The 17,194-nt window shown below is 44.8% G+C and overlaps 1 protein-coding gene across 1 annotated transcript in view; it reads left to right on the top strand.

Annotated features, from left to right (window-relative positions):
- The first annotated feature begins 14,749 nt into the window (after positions 1–14,749).
- The window catches only part of LOC128339414 (calpain-8-like), a 70,994-nt gene continuing 68,549 nt past the window's right edge, over positions 14,750–17,194 (top strand). The window contains exon 1 of the mRNA XM_053283299.1: positions 14,750–14,986. Within this exon, the coding sequence (XP_053139274.1) occupies positions 14,750–14,986 (237 nt within the window). The remainder of the gene's footprint in view (positions 14,987–17,194) is intronic.

The raw sequence follows: 17,194 nt of genomic DNA on the forward strand, positions 1-17,194 counted from the left end.
ATTATTCAGTGGCTGTGAGAGATCCAAACTTATTTCTTCCAGGAGGACATTGAAGATCCGAATGTCTTTCTCACAGCTGTTCATTCTGTTGCTGGAAAATCACAACGTGTAGCTTGCTCAGGTTCCCGCATAATTCCGTAAATACTTGGAATCTGGCAGATTTTCACAAATACCTGAAGTCTGGCAGTGAACTCTGAAACCCACCCTTGGAGATTTGTGGGTGGAGGGTGAAGGCCTGGAGAGATGTACAATCCATTATTATTTGTAACCCCTGCTTGGAAAATCATGTTAATGGTACCCGAGCCATTCACTTGCATGCTTATAGAGCTGCTTTGCAGTTTTCCTGACAACACTGAGCCCTGCAGCTGTGGAGGTAGTAGAGACAAAGAAGTTATGCCCACACCCTCTGGCAGTATGAGCTGAACTGTAACTGTGGGAGGGAAGGGAGGGGTCACTGAATTCCAGAGTTATTTTTTGTGCCTGTGAGCTTGTTCAGTGTCATTTTTTCCATGCAATTGCTCCATTCCTGGTGATTTCAGCTGCCAGCTTTCTCCCAAACAGAGAAGGCCAAGCTGTTCTGAAGCTGCTGAAAGAAGTTTAGAGAGCAGTGGCACAGGCAGATGAGAATCTGCAGGTTTTACAAAGCGAAGGGAAGTGGCTTTTAAAAAACTTTTAACAGAATGTGCATGCACACTCCAAGGAAGTCAGACGCTTGTGGCTTTACAGAGGACTAGCAGCTATTCCATTCTAACTCAGCATTCCTCTGGGAAAACAGAAGTTCTTAGTGTGACAATGCCTGTTCTGAGTCAGTAAGTTTATTATTACAGTCAACGGCCATACCAGGGGCGTAGGAATCTTATCTGTGGCCGGAGGACAGAGTCCTCTGGCAGCTCCTCCGCCCCTAGGATTTCCAGTCGCAGGTGCCCCAAGCCAGACCCCCTGCAATCTGACGTCAGGCGCAAGGCCAGGGCCAATACTGGGGAAGGGGCCGATTCGCTCTTGCAGAGTTTCTCCAGCCAGCGGCTCATGGAATCACTGACTGTGAGCTCCTTTCCCTGCTTCTCAAGGAGGAAGGGAAAGGAGCGCCCAGTCTGCGATTCCATGAACCTCTGACTGGGGAAACTCTGCAAGAGTGAACGGGCCCCTTTCCCAGTATTGGCGAAACCCCCTGCATGGTCTGACACCAGACTCAGGGGGCATGGCCTCTGCCTGGGAGAGGGTCCATTCAGACCCTATCCTATCCTCCACAGCCCCTGCAGTTTCATTGAAACATAAAGGCTTCCCCCACGCCCCCACCTCTCCAGCCTTTCAGTGAAACACCAGCTGGGGAGAAGAGGGGGGTGCCTTGCACTCTCAGCCAGTGAGTGCTTCTATCGCTTGGCTGGGAATGGGAGGGAGCAAGGGGTCATCCTGGCTGAGGGCAAGGGGATGTCTTGGTGGCCCCCCCCAGACCCTGACGGTCATCCCTCCTTGCTCCATTGTCCCTATCCCCCTGGACCAGGCCAAACATAGTTATAAACACACAATGGAAATGCAATGGAACTACATACCTCTATCCAAAGTTAATACACAGCTAATATATCAGCAATCTGTTCACTGAGATTATTAACAATTATTAATGACATCAACAGAACCACTTATGCTGGTCTAAGACTGTAATAAAGATGATTGATTGATTGATATCAACAGAACCGGAACATTAACACATTAACACATTAATAGGTTGACTGATAGATACATTTCTCCTGAATTCTGCAGGCAGGCAACTACGCAAAATCTAGCAACGTTAAGAGAAATGTCAGGTTGTTGATCTGAAAGGAGAACACCATAAAAATCATTAGATCTACCTGGATATTTATCTAGAACAGGAACAATCAGTCCTTGACTAATATCCCAATAGAATTGACAATGCAATAGAACATGGTCCACTGATTCAACTTCCACATTTCCACACAGACACAGTCTATTCCTATATCGGATATGAAATCTTAATAATAATTTTAACCAAAAGTTAAAAATATAAAGCCAGGCAAGAATTTCAACACTTGTATTTTATTTTTTTATTTAGCACATTTTTATACCACCCCATACAGAAGTCCCAGGGAGGTTCACAATCTAAAAACAACCATTAAAACATTAACACGACGAAAACAATTTAAAATAAAAACTCTAAAACCCAAAGCTTTAAAATGATAAACAAAGAGCCTGGCTAAACAGGTATGTCTTCAGGTCCTTCTTAAAAACATTCAGAGAAGGGGAGACTAATTTGTGGAAACAGGGTGCACGCCCCCATTCACAAGGCGCTTCAGCCAGTGTTGGGTTACCAGCCTGATTGGGAGCACCTTTCCCTGTCTGGAAAAGCAGAGAGGCGCGTTCCCAGCTAGGCACCCCCCCCCCCGTTGCAGCATATGGCCACACCCACTGCATCTGATGTCAGATGCAGGGGTGTGGCTAGGGTGCATGGGCAGCTCCACAAGGGGTGGTAGCCGGGTGCTTTGGACCTGTCCACACAATGGTGGCTCCACTGGACACAGTCTATTCCCAGGCACCATCAAAATGATGCCTACCAACTCCCTGGAAGACCACCTTCTTCCACACAAGCCAGCCCAATTCTTTGTTCTCCATCTGAGGCCATTCTCTGTGTCCTTCTGGTATTACATGACTCCTGCCTGTAACTTTGGAGAAGCTGCTGCCAGTCTGTGCGGATAATACTGAGCTAGATGGACCAAAGCAGCTTCCTTTGTTCCTATGTACCTTCTGCTGCCTTCTACTGAGTAAAAACCATTGGTCAATCTAGCTCAGTACTGACTACTCAGACTGGCAGCAACCTCTCCAAGGTTACAGGCAGAAGTTTCTCTCATCCCTATCTGGAGATGGCAGGGAGGGAACAGAACCTTATTACTTATTCTCCTCATTACCTGAATTTTGATAGGTAGTGACTGGCAAGAGGCTTTTTGGTTGTGGCACCTGGATATGGTTGCACTCCTAAGGGAAGCCCACCTGGCCAACCCTGTTGTCCTTTCAGTGCCAAGCAAATATTTCTTTTATCTGTCCAGGCGTTTCTGTATGTTTCATAACTGATTTAGTTTTATCCAGACTCTTCCACACAATTACATAGGAAGGTGCCTTATACTGAGTCAGACCATTGGTCCATCTAGTTCAGTACACAGACAGACAGCCGCTCTCCTGTATTTCAGATTAATATTTCCCAGCCCGGCTTTGAGATGCCAAGGACTGCACTTGGGCTCTTCTGCATGCAAAGCAGAATATTCTTCCACTGAGCTATGATCTTATTGTTATAGCTTATATTGTGATATATTGTTTTATTTTATTACTGAATATATATATATATATATATATATATATATATATATATATATATATATATACTGATTTATTGTAATTTAGTTATCGGTTGCATACCACCCTAGGAAGGGTGGCCTAGAAATTATGTAAGTAAATGCATGCAGAGTAGAGTGGAGACACCCCTTCTAGCCTGATGCACATTTGTACCATGATTTCCAACTCCAGAGCAAATAAATGACTCATTTAATGGGCGGGGGAAGGAAAATAGCCAGTTTTGCCCCACCCTTGCCTGCATAAACCCCTTGTGTGTAGCATCAGGATCATGGATCTTCATATTTTACCCTTAGTATATTATCACAGGAGATTCCATATACCATCTCTCTCTATATATTTCTTGCTCAAGCTTGGCCTTTAGAAGGAATATTAAATAGCCATTCTTGTTGGCCACAAATCCTGACATGTGATCAGGAGCTCAAAGTGGCATACATGTGGTTATCTTGTTTATTTTCACAACAACCCTGTGAGGTAGGTTAGACTGAGAGCATAGTGGCTCCTCCTAAAGAGCCAGCGGGGTGCCAAAGGAGGCAGCTTGAGTTTCTTTCCCACCCCACCGGAGAGCTGTGCTGCCAGCAGGCTGGCCATTTGTCAGGTAGAATGTGCAGTTAACTGTGCAGCTCTACCTGACAAATGGCCAGCCTGCAGGCAGCATGGCTCTCGGGTGGGGCAGGAGTGAGAGGAGCAACCCCAGAGTTAGGACCAACTGCTAATGATAGAAAGATAATAACTTGACCAAGACCACCGGTTTTGCTTTATAACTGAGGGCAACATTAGACATTGTGCAGCAAACGTGATTGCTGCATGTTGTAGCAGTGTTTCTCACAGTTTAGTGGATGACATCTACACAGCGCTAAACTCCTGTGTACATGTCTCTAGGCATTTTGGCTGAATGAGGGTTCCCAGGCCACCAGTAGGATGATGTAACACTGATGTCCACACATCAATTGTGTCTGCGGCACAATGTGTATAGCTGTCTGGGGTCTCCCATATTTCCATCCAACACTCTAGTCACCTCACTCCTCTGACTACAGTCGTCCATCACCAACTGTGAGGGTTCCATTCTAGCAAAACCCTGCAATTGTCAAATCTGTAGTTGGCAAGCCATTGAAATGAGTGGGAAACAAAGGGTTAGGGGAAACAAGATTGCGAAAAGTCCAAAAACTAAAGGGAAAATAAATTTTAAAAATCAGTTAAAAAATCTCCCCAGGTCTCTTAATATTGCCAAGAGTCACCCAGAGGAATGAGCAGATTGAACCTCTGGAAAGGTTTTGGACCTCCCCCCCTCCCATAACACAAAGGCATTTTAAATTGCAAGGAGTGGGTGAGGGTCAGCAAGAGGAATGAGCAGATTGAACTGCTGAAAACCCCCCCAAATTGCTAACCCCATCCCTCAAAATCACACAAAAAAAAAACAAAAAAAAAAAAACCCCGCCAACTGTGGTCATGGTTGGCAAGACCAGACAAAATTTCCCATTCGCAGATACTCAAAACTGCAGCTGGTAAAACTGCAGTTGGCGAAGAATGACTGTATCACCATTTTATCCACATATCATCAGATCATAGAATCTATTATTGTTTTAAGTTGTGTGAATAGTTTTTAAAAAAACTGTTTTTAACATCATTTTATATTTGTATTGTTTTTATTGTAAACCTCCCAGAGACATGATTTTTGGGCAGCATATAAATTTACCAAAATAAATGAATGAATAACAATTCAAACCTAAAGGAAATGGTAGATGAGAAGGCAGGACAGATTTCGGTCAGACCCACTGTGTGTGCATGCAAAACGATATCTGTCTCTTCATCTTTCTGTAAGAGTCATTTTTTTGGTCTCCTTTTTTCAGGTTGCATAAACAGCCAGGCTTCTGAGTGCTGAAAGCAAAACAGAGGAGTTGTGCTTGGTGGCTGGACATGCTAATCTGCCCGCTCCCCTCCCCTCTGTTCTAACTCTACTGCAGGCTGCTAATTTGCTGCCATCATGCCTTTCAGTTGTTCTGCTGAAGACTGTTCCTTCGGTTCTGTGATGTTCTGCTGCCAGAAACTGCCGGAGCACAACGGCTGCCAATTTAATATTATTTTGTACCAATTGGAAATTTATACCAATTGTTATACAGTTTGTTGCTGAGTCAGGGAGTCCTTGGAGCCAACCTTGGCTCATTCTCCTGCAACAAGTACATTTTAATATTCCGTGCTGCATACATAAATAACGTTTAGGAACCATCTGTCCTGAATCTATAAAGGGCTTGTTCATATGGATCCATGGTATATATGCTGTATGTTGGCGAATGGCTGTCATATCCCATACATACCATTTTGTCATGGAGTTATACACTAGCCTTCTAGAGAATGCAACCAAAGCACTGCATGTGGACCCCAAATACTCCTGATGCATATTATGCCAAAGGATGAGGTGCCATTATTTTAATAGTAAATTCTTCTGTTGAGGAATGCCCAGGGAAAATGTATGTTTTGGGAGGAAGCGGCACAGGAGATTGTGTCTGAGGTAGAACTAGGTACCAGATTAAAGTTATGGGGAGGGGGCTCACTCCTAGCCTCTATGTTTAAGTATTTGTCATGGGAAGAACTATTATTCTGCTTGGTAATTAGTCTTGATGGCAGCTCAGATTGACTGTGTGGTATGGGACTGGCCCTCCCTCACATTGCCAGCTAGCTACTCCAACCATTTCCACCACAGATTTCTTTTGTTTTCAAAATGGAGGCAGGGCAGACCTTCCCTGTGGCAGGGTGAAGCAGTGACCTCAGGTGGAGGTGCAAAGAGAGACTCGGGGAGCAGAAAACACCATCCCCCTACCAACACAGGTGCCACCCCACAGGGTCCCCTTCTATCCACTGCCACCACCCTTCCACATACCACTAGAACATGCTGCTCATTTTGTCTTTCTTCCCCACTAGGGCACACGTCTTCTTTCCTTTCTCTACCCCCACCCCCAACATGAGCTGGGGATGCCCCTCCACCACTGCCTGGTTTGGTGGCATAGTCAGAGTACTTGCGTGTTGGTCCCCACTGCCTAAGCAGCATGGTCTGAGATTGCTGAGTACTCACCTGCAGATTGGAGAACTGTCATATTGTCCTTCACCTCAGGTAGCAAAATGCCTTGGACCGCCCCAGTCCTCTGTATTGCTTGGGAGGAACGTGGAGGTGTAAACTAGTGATGAAAGGAGCCCTGCTTGTCCTTCCTCTTGAAAACCATGGCTACTAAAGCTTAAACTTAGCAGTTGTTAACTAAGGCTTGATTCTTCTTACAGCTCCTACTGGAAATGGACATTTCCATGCCTTGCCAGATAAGACCATGTTGAGCCTCCATAACGGCTTGAGAATTATTATTCTCCTAGCCTTTCCTGTTGCCTCTAGGTGGTGCTTTTGCATTAGTTTTCAGTTTTAATTGTTCCTGTTAGTAGATGACATGATATAGAAGGACCTGTATGCTAAGTAAGGACCACTTCCCATGACATGGCATTTTGCTTCCACAGAGAGAAATCTTCATGTAGGGAAAAATTCACTTCACTTTGGTGTTTAGCTTGCTGAACAAATAAGCTGGGAACCAATGTCTTCATTGGAAAAGCAGAATGGGTGGAAAGGCCTTTCAAAGAATAGATAATGGGGGGAAATAGGGGGGAAATTGCCATGAGGAGATTCAATTAAATTGTCTTTTCTGCCTCTCTTTATTGGGTATTTCAACTCATGCCACTGGAAAAAGAGGAGAAATTAAAGTAAGAGCTGAGCAAGAGCCTAGAAGAAAGTTTTGCTTAATGCCATGGCGAATGCTAAAAGGAAACCAGTGTACTGGCATTTAAGATATTAACTGGTGGGTGGGTCGCAGCTGTACTTCTGTAGGCAAGAGTCTTCTTCATCTGGTATAGGAAACAAACAGAAGGTCAAACATGACGTGCTGTCTGGGTCCCTGTGTTTGGAGATCCCAATATCGTTTTTTGCCCCAAAGTATTATTATCATTATTATTTTATTGCCTGCCATTCTCCACAATCGGATGGAGGAGGGAGGTGCAGGAATGTTGCCTCGCAACTTCACACAGTCATTAATCTAGGATTAATGTGGGTTACGAACATTAGCATAATTGTGTGAACCCATGCCAAGGTGGGACTCTCAGATTCATCTAAGGCCACAAACCATTTTAGTGGGATTCAAACAATCACGCTAATGCTGGTAACCCACAATAAACTTAGATTCAAACAACTGTGTGAACTAGGCCATTATTATGAAGAATAATACCACTTCTCGAAGTGGTTTACATAGAAAAAGAAATAATACATAAATAAGAACATTCCCTGTTTCCAAATGGCTCACAATCTAAAAAGAAAGATAGACATCAGCCGCCACAACTGGAGAGACACTGTGTTGGGGTTTAATAGGGACAGTTGCTTTGCTCCAGCTTAATATAAGAGAGTCACCACTTTAAACCACCACCACCACCACTATAATATACCACTTTTTCAACAAAAGTTTCCAAAGCAATTTACATAGACAAACAAACAAACAAACAAACAATAAGATGGTTCCCTGTCCCCAAAGGACTCACAGTCTAAAAAGAATAATAAGATAGACACCAACAACAGCCACTGGATGCTGTGCTGGGGTTGGATAGAGTCAGATGCTCTTGCCTTGCTAAATACAAGAGTATCACCACCTTAAAAGGTGCCTTTTTGTCCAGTTAGCAGGCGCAACTGGGCAAACTAACTGTGTGTATGTTTGTGATGGTGAGGGCATTATTTGGATAGGGGCTATGGTACAGGGGAAAGGATTGGACTCCCCTTCCTCCATCCCAATCCAAATTGGGATGGAGGAAGCTCCTGAGGGGCCCCCAGCTCCACCCCTCCCTATATTTGTCATTATTTCCCCAAGTCCACGGGGCCGCCAGAGAGAGGGGTGAACACAGGCTCCCTCTTCCCTAGCTACGCCCTGGTGACTTAGCTGACAGAAAATTTTTATTCAAGATCTTTGAATAGGAAGGCGTGTGAAGAGCTTGGTCAACGGAGATGGTAATGGTCAAGAAAGCTGGGGAGAGATGGGGAAAGGGACCTAGGGAAGAAACAGCTTTACGCTGCTGTTGAAGGAAGGTGGAGAATTCCCATGACTGAAAATGATGGTTCAAATCTTTCAGTACTGGTCTCTAGCAGTTTATCTAAGCAGAAGGTTATGAAGCTTAGTCATTGCTCTCCACTGCTGTATTACACCAGCCTCAATAGCATCACTATTAATCCAACTTTTAGCTTTATTCTCTATCTTGACCCATGTTAACCCTTCTGTTACTGGACCCGCTTAAAAAAACTTCCCTAACTTTGCAGAGGGTCAAACTACAGACCACTTGCAGCAAAGAATGGGGAAGGGAGAGAATAACCCCCTAAGAGCTTCCCTTCACCTGAAACTGCCCCCACCAGCTGCTCCGCCCCATGGGGCAAGGTAATGTCTGGAACATTAGCAGCTGGGAAAGGGGGATGTTTCAGAGAAAGTGGATGGCTGGGGAAGAGTTAAGCACCCTCCTTCCCCATCCTTTCTCTGTAACAAAAGGTCCCTTCCCAAGAGAAGGAGCCATGGATTTAATGTTGCATGTGTATACAGTATGATGTGTATTCAGTACTTCAATTGGCCCTGTGAGACACTGGGGCTATTCTGACGATCGCAAAAATTGGGCTAGGAAAGCCTAGCCTGATTTTTGTCAATTGTCAGAACCACCGGGCTCAGCAGCGAGCCTGGTGGTTCTAGAGCGGGTAGCCCACTCGAGAACTCCTGCCTTTAGCCCAGGTTTGTGGAGCAAGCGCTCCGCAAACCCGGGCTATCTGCTCGTGAGTAGCCGCAGTGTGGCTCTGTGCCACAGCTACTCACGAGTAGACCCCCGAGCGGGAGGCAAAAAGCCGCCTCCTGGCTCTGGGGGTCTCCCCAGTATGCCCTGCACGCTCGCACAGGGCATACTGGGCCTTCCAGGGGCCGTGCGACCCCGAGCTCCCCAGCCCCCGCCGGCTCCGTCACGGAGCCAGCAATCATGTGGGTGGCTGATCTGGCCGCCCAGGGCTCCCTCTCAGCTCGTGAGCGGGGAGAGCAGGCTCACCACCCCAAACCGGGTCTCACGGATCGTGAGACCTGGCTCACTAGGTAAGGAGAACACTGAAAATGCATATTAGGCCAGCAGGTGTCAGTGTTGTTCCCCTACACATGTTATAGCATAGCATTACATGCACCTTTGAGGGTGAGGGCTCACCTTTACCACACACTTACTTCACTGCACTCACTGCATGAGGCAGCTCTAGGTCTGTGAGGGAAATAGAATATATTGAGGCTCAATATATTCAAAAACTGTGTTCTACCCAAGTTTGGGAGCTGTGTGAGCTCCCAATTTTTGGTTGTGTGGAAGCAAGGTAAGAGGAAAATGTTCGTAGAAGTGATTGTGTGGAAACAAGGTAGGAGGAAAAGCTACCCAGTTTCTCCTCCTACCTTGCTTCCACACAATCACTTCTACCCAGGTTTTCCTCTTACCTTCCACACAACCGAAAAGTGGGAGCACACACAGCTCCCAAACCCAAGTAGAACACAGTTTTTGATTGTGTGAATGACCTCATTGTCTGTTTCCTCCTGAAACAAGTCAAGGTTGTGCTTTGTATTGGAAATATGTATTCAATGCTGGGCTGAAGTGATATGATGGCATGGAATGTTAATGAACATTCCAAGTGCTCAGGAAGCAAAGCTGTCCAAATGTTTGCAATTCAATTTATCTGAGGGAAGGGGAAAGTGTCAGTTAGTTCTCTCATGGACAAAAGTAACTTTTGGGGTGTGTGCTGAATACTAGAAACAGTCAATGGGAGATAGGGGAGCACAGTGGCAGGGAGCCCAGAGGCAAAATGACTGAAGAGGGGTACAGAGTAAGCAACAGGCTGAAAAATAGGGAACCCCAAAGAAAGATGAGTGAAAGAGAGGTATAGACTAGGGATGTGCACAAAACTGGTTTGCCCGGTTCAGTTCAAATTCGAACCGGGTTCGAACCAGGAGGGGGTGGTTCGGTTTTGGTTTTGCTTGAACCCCCCCGGTTCAGTTCGAATTTGAACCAGTTTGAACCGGTTTGAACCTCCAAAAGTGGGTGGGGTGGTAGATGGCACCCATGGGTACCTGCCACGACTCAAACCCCAAAGCAATCAGACACTCGTATGATTTTTTATGAATTTTTGAAATTTATATTTATATTTTTCTCATGGGGTATAATGGGACTTGAACCAGCCCATTATTCCCTATTGTGGAACACCCATGGGTGCCAACAACCACCCAAACCTTGAAGCAATCGGACACTCCTATGATTTTTTATGAATATTTGAAATATTTTTAATTATTTTTCTCATAGGGTATAATGGGACATGAACCAGCCCATTATCCCCTATTGTGGAGCACCTAGGGGCACAAAAGTGGGGTGGGTGGTAGGCACCCAGGGGTGCCCCAAGGCAATCAGACACTCCTCCGATTATTGGTGAATTTTAAGAGTATTTTTGAATTCCTCATAGGGAATAATGAGGATTGCAGCAAATGTATAGCTTCACGTCGGGGGGAAAGGGGTGTCCTAGAGTGGAGTGTGGTAGTACCCAAGGGGGGCAAGGAAGCTATCAGAATTATTTGAAAGGAATTGGGCAAAGGGCTGATTTTTAAGTGATTTTTGAAATTTATGCGTCTTTAAAGTTTTTCTCCATAAAGAAGCATGGAGGTGTCAGCAAATGTATAGCTTCATGTTGGGGTCAAAGGGGTGGCCTAGAGCAAAGGGCTGATTTTTAAGTGATTTTTTGAAGTTTATGTGTCTTTAAGGTTAGAAAATGAGAGTGGATTCATGGTTTGTCATTGAAAATCTTATATGCTATCAAAGAATCTACACTCAGAACACCTCGGAAGCAACAAAACCCAGTACCCCATGGGTTAGCAACCCATGGGGTGGTTGGCACCCACACTCTGGGCCACCCCAGCACCCCCCAAGTGCACTTATGGGGCTGCTGAAACCTCCATTCTTCCCTATGGAGAAAAACCTTAAAGCCACTTGTGGGGTGCTGGGGTGGCCCAGAGTGAGTGGTGGTGTAGTGCACAGAGGGTGCCAACCACCCATGGGGTGGTTGGCACCCATGGGTGCTTCACAATAGGGAATAATGGGCTGTTTCGAGTCCCTTTATATCCTATGAGAAAAAAATAAAAACAAATTTCAAACATTCATTAAAAATCATACGACTGTCTGATTGCTTTGGGGTTTGGGTGGTGGCAGGTACCCATGGGTGCCAGCTACCACCCCACCCACTTTTGGAGGTTTGAACCAGTTCAAACCGGTTCAAACTGGTTCAAATCAAACCACCCCCAGTTTGGGTCAAATTCGAACCTGCAGCTCAAACTTGATGGCTGGCTTGGTTCAAATTCGAACCATCAAACCTCCCCAGTTTGAATTTGAATTGGTTCGAGTTTGAACTAGTTTGCACATCCCTACTACAGACTGAATTTCAAATATACATTTGAACTAACCACCCAGTTCTTTGGTTGTGGGTTTCTAGTAAAAGATACTTTGTTAAAATAAAAATGCCTTCTCTAGCCTAAAATACAATGAAGTGAAAGGTGCTCTTGTTCCTTTCTTTACCATTTTTCTTGGAAGCTGGTGGTTGATGCAATATTTAGAATTGATTCTTTTGCAACCTGCCTAACATTTGAAATGACAAATCTTTTTGCTGTGATTTGCAGAGGATTTGGTTACTGTGTTCATATGTTGAATCTGTAGGTGTGGGAAAGAAATGAGTTTTTAATGAGAGGAAACCTCCCATGAGATAAAACAAACACGACCAAATCTAATAAAGCTAGCTGACTTTTAAAAAGATACTAACAGCAAAGAGTGAGCAAGTGATTTGACGAGAGTCGAGAGTCTGTTCACTTGGGTATTGTTCAGAGTAACAATGTCCGCAATGACTTCCAGGGCAATCTTATGCATAATTACTCAGAAGTAAGTCCCACTGTATTCAGGGAGGCTACCTCCCAGGTAGGTGTGTAGACTTGCAGCTCCAAACATACAAGCTTGGATTATTAGGGCACACTTTAGGAACATAGGAACATACGAAACTGCCATATACTGAGTCAGACCATTGGTCTATCTAGCTCAGTATTGTCTTCACAGACTGGCAGTGGCTTCTCCAAGGTTGCAGGCAGGAATCTCTCTCAGCCCTATCTTGGAGAAGCCAGGGAGGGAACCTAAACCTTCTGTTCTTCCCAGAGCGGCTTCATCCCCTGAGGGGAATCTTTTGCAGTGCTCACACATCAGGTCTCCCGTTCATATGCAACCAGGGCAGACCCTGCTTAGCTATGGGGACAAGTCATGCTTGCTACCACAAGACCAGCTCTCCTCTCCTCTCACTTTACCTTTACCAGGGCTAATATTAGGCACACCTAGGCAGTCATCTAGACACCAAGCTGTGTGGGGCACTGCCATGCCTACCAGCCATCCGCTGCCTTTGCCTCCAGCCCACTCACCTGCCCGCCCACTTGCTCACCTACTTGCCATGTCTGCTTTGTTTGGTGCTGCTGGCCTGGGCCTTTCTCTAGACCGTGAAGTGCCACAGAGTGTTATACTGACCCCACTGCATGCCAACAGGAGTTACGATGTGCCAAAGCGACATCATTTGTAACGTGTTGTGGCACTTAGAGGCTCAGCAAAAACTCAGGCCGGCAGCAGACGCAGTAGGTGGGTGAGCAAGTGGGCAGGTGAGTGAGCGGGTGGTGGGGTTGGGGTGAAGGTGGGGGGGGGCTGCAGGCAGGGAGGACTGACATCTCCCTGTATTCTGCCTCCCAGTGGGAGAGCAAGCGTGGGGGGTGCCAAAGCCAGGCTTCGCCTGGGGCACTCAAAATCCTTGGGTCAGCCCCTGTCAGTACACATGCAAAACACTTGCATGTAGGTAAAGTATGCAAACTATGTGGAGTTCCTCACCCAGTGCTGCTAGACACTGTCCCAAAAGCGGAAGAGCTTAAGCCTCCAAGCCATACTCTATTGTGCTGGAGCTAAATAACATGCGGCCTTTTAAATTTTTTTAATCCCCCTCCTGCAAATTGTTAACTCCAGAGCTATTTAAATCAGTAGTGAGGATTAGCCACTTGGAGCCTTGAATGGTTGTTCCTTCTACTGGAGGTCCCAGCCCTCTCCCGCATGTATGTTTTTTAAGAACTCTGAGTTAAAGGTAAAGTTGTGCCATCGAGTCGGTGTTGACTCCTGGTGACCACAGAGCCCCGTGGTTGTCTTTGGTAGAATACAGGAGGAGTTGTACCACAATCTAAAAAGTGTCTCAATTCTAGATTAAGTCTGTGGAAAACGGAGGTTCAGGCCCTGGTATTTCTATTTTATTTCAAGCTGTACATCTGGGAATTGCAATAAAGAATTGCAGGGGAAAGCAAATCATGTGAGTCATTCTTTGAGCATCATAGGAGCATACATGCATACATTTGTGTACTGATTTTTAACTTCAATTAGAATTTTAACCACAGCACAGTGTTTAGTTTAAGGTAAGCCCCAGCATCTGAAGAAGGTAGACGTCTGCATTTGAACGAAAGACTCTAGGTTTTGCAGGTGACCAGAGGTGCAGCCGTGGGGTTAAATATCCCATATCTCTGAGGAGTGGGGGATTGATTTCTGATTCCATAAGGACTAAATGAAAGTCCTTCTTCTTTAGACAACATGGAAGATGAACCATGGTCAGCCTTATGGAACACACTGACATGCAGTCAACTTCCCTTATTTTTGGCTTCTTTTTCAAATGCTTTATTTCTTTTCTATATTTCTTAAAACCTGGCTAGGAAATGATTGATTACAGGTATTATGTCATGCCATTCCATTTCCAAATAGAGGTGCCCAAGATGACTTGTATAACACTAAATCCAATCAACATAAAAAACCAAATAGAAATATGAGACCTATGGGTTAGGACCGTAGCTCACTGGCAGAGCACATGCAGAAGGATCCAGTTCAATCCCTGGCATCTCCTGTCTGAAACCCTGGAGAGCTGCTGCCAGTCAGTGTAGACAATACTGAATTAGATGGACCAAGGGTCTGACTCAGTATAAGGCAGCTCACTTTGTTTGTTCAAATAGCATCCTCTTTTCAATAGAGAATTGAAAGGATGTTAGTGTCACTGGAATTATTTCCTCTCAGTAGCAATTTCCTTGTTTCTGCCCATTACCCTTTCCTCTTCAATTGTGTACATATTTACATTAGCATGTTTCCTTCTTTTTCTACAGGTACTGGACTGTGTAATGTGTTTGCTTACTCCACCCTCACCTGGCCACTCACTTGTACACTATCCGCACTTCATTTGGGCTTTGAGACCTTTCATGTGTTTTCACTCCACAGGGAACCAAGTGCTATGGCAAGTGTGGCAACGAAACTAGCCAGAGAGAAGGCAGTCTTGGAAGGTCTGGGTTCCAATGGGAAGGCCGTCAATTATCTGAAACAGGATTTTGAGGCCCTGAGGAAGCAGTGCTTGCAGTCTGGTGCTCTCTTCAAGGATGAAGAATTCCCAGCTTGCCCTTCTGCTCTTGGGTACAGGGATTTGGGTCCTTATTCCCCCAAAACTCAAGGCATTATCTGGAAACGGCCTCCGGTAAGAATTTCATATAGTGGTGATAATCTGCTGGGTAATATGATGTGGTTTCCCCCCACCTTTGCTGGGGATTTTCAGGCAGAAGCTGAGGGGCATCTGTCAATGACAGTGCCAGATTTAAGCACATGCTAAGTAAGACTGCACAACTTCAGCCCTCCGGCTGCTCTTGCACTGCAGTTCCCATCATTTCCAGCCGAGGTGCCATTAGGCACAAGCATGGGGGCCCAGGTCTATCTGTCCACTCTCCTAGAGGGCCCCATGATTTTCCCCAAGGGGAAAGAGGGTCCCTTTTATATTTCCATAATAGCTTGGCCTAAAGTTCTGAAATTTAATGTAGGACAGATTATCAGGACACTATGTACTGATTTTTAAGTAAATCAGTCAATCTGTTAATTTTTAATGATTTTTTAATTGTTTTTTAAACCAACTTCAAAAAATGGTCCTGAAGTGGTTTGTTTCATGGCAGAAAATTACAAAAAACTCTGGAACTGAAGCCCCCACCTTGGACCATCATTCTGCCCCATGTGGAGGAATCTGCCCATTTCCTTCATAAAAAGGATAAACATCACCCCTGGGCTTAGAGTTCTGAAACTGGACACACGTGTATTTCAAGATGGAAGGACTCCGTGTATTTTTATTTTTGAAGTATTTTTATTTTACCCCTACTGCCAGAAAGAGTTATCTCTATCCTTAGATTACTTCATACCTAGTGAAAGTGTAACTGTTACATCTGACCAAACAAAAATATGTGATATAATTTTTTTACAAATGGTCTATGCTCAAGGTGGTTTGTGATCCAAAAGGTCTGCATGAGAACTGTGAAGCAAGGGGCATGGGTTGTGGTTTAATTCCTCCCCCCTTATGAATGCACTATATGTCCAAGTTGGTTTTGTACTTGAACTGTGAAGCAAGGGACACGTTTCTGAATGGTCAAGAAGCTATGTGAATCCATTAGGGCTTGCATAGTCTGGTTTGTTTGTTTTTTGGGTTTTTTTGGCAAATGCAATCTGGCCCAGATCTGTGGGTGAAATGTATATATACGGAGAGGATGCTTATTTTTCAGGGGTCGCAGCTTGTAAGCTCATTAGGTCCAGGGTCCAAAATTACCTAGATGCACCTCTGATCCCCAGCCACAATGGCTAATATGAGGGATGATGAGAGTTGTAGTCCAACATCTCCAGGAGGGCTGAAGTTCTGCAGCTCTGGTTTAAGGACTCATATATGAGGTGGTCCTGAATACAAAAGAATGACTAAATTCAAGTTTAAATGCATTTCCATTTAAAGGTATTTCTAATGCAAAGAGGCCTATTGCAAGATAACTATTTTTTAGATCACTAGTTTTTCATACATAGTAATGCTATGGGGCCTTTTAAGCTTGACATAGGTTAGGGCCTCAGCATGTCATAAACTGACCCTGGTCAAGGACGTTCTAGCTGTATCCTGCTCTGAGTAGGAGGCTGGACCAAAAGATATCCAAGGTCTCCTCCCTCTCTAAAATTCTGATGACATTTTAAAATGTCATCTCCATATATACAACAACACTTATATGAAGCTTCTTTGAAATTTGGAAAAAGGTTTTCTTTCATCTTTTCCCATTGGCCATTGCCTTGATCTTGTAGGCTTAATTGGGAATGAATAAGTTGAGGGTTCATACTTTGGAGACCGATGAGGTTGTCAGTTAAGGATTTAAACCAGGGAGCTGCAATAACTACACTAAGGATCATTCATTATATTCCATGGAACCATGAAGCATGAAAAGGTACCTATTATGCGTCATGGACTGTGACGGCTTGGGACATCTGGCAACATTCACAGTTAAGAATGTCTGGGAGTATTCTTTTTGGCTTTCCTTCTGTTCTCTGCACATTTGGAGGTTTTTGTGGACTTGAACGTTGCCGTGCTTATCAGAAAATAACTTCCGCCATGTTATAGGGACTAGTAGGTTCTCAAGGCATATTGCTGGTGTATGTTCCTTGCTTCCAAAGCCAATTTCACAAGAGATGAAAGTCACTTAAAACCCAGTCTCTCTTTAATACGATAACTGGGCCAATGGAATGTTCTCCTAAGTGCAAATGCTGTCAAAAATTATCTCTCTCCCCCCCCCCACCGCATTTAAAAATGGCTCCCTTTTATTTTGGAGTTTGATGTCCTTCTCTTTCCCTTTGCTAGTCCAGCTGCAGCCCACAGAACTGCTTTATGTCTTTACAA

The sequence above is a fragment of the Hemicordylus capensis genome, chromosome 1 (assembly GCF_027244095.1).
Source record: "Hemicordylus capensis ecotype Gifberg chromosome 1, rHemCap1.1.pri, whole genome shotgun sequence".
Classification (NCBI taxonomy): Eukaryota; Metazoa; Chordata; class Lepidosauria; order Squamata; family Cordylidae; genus Hemicordylus; species Hemicordylus capensis.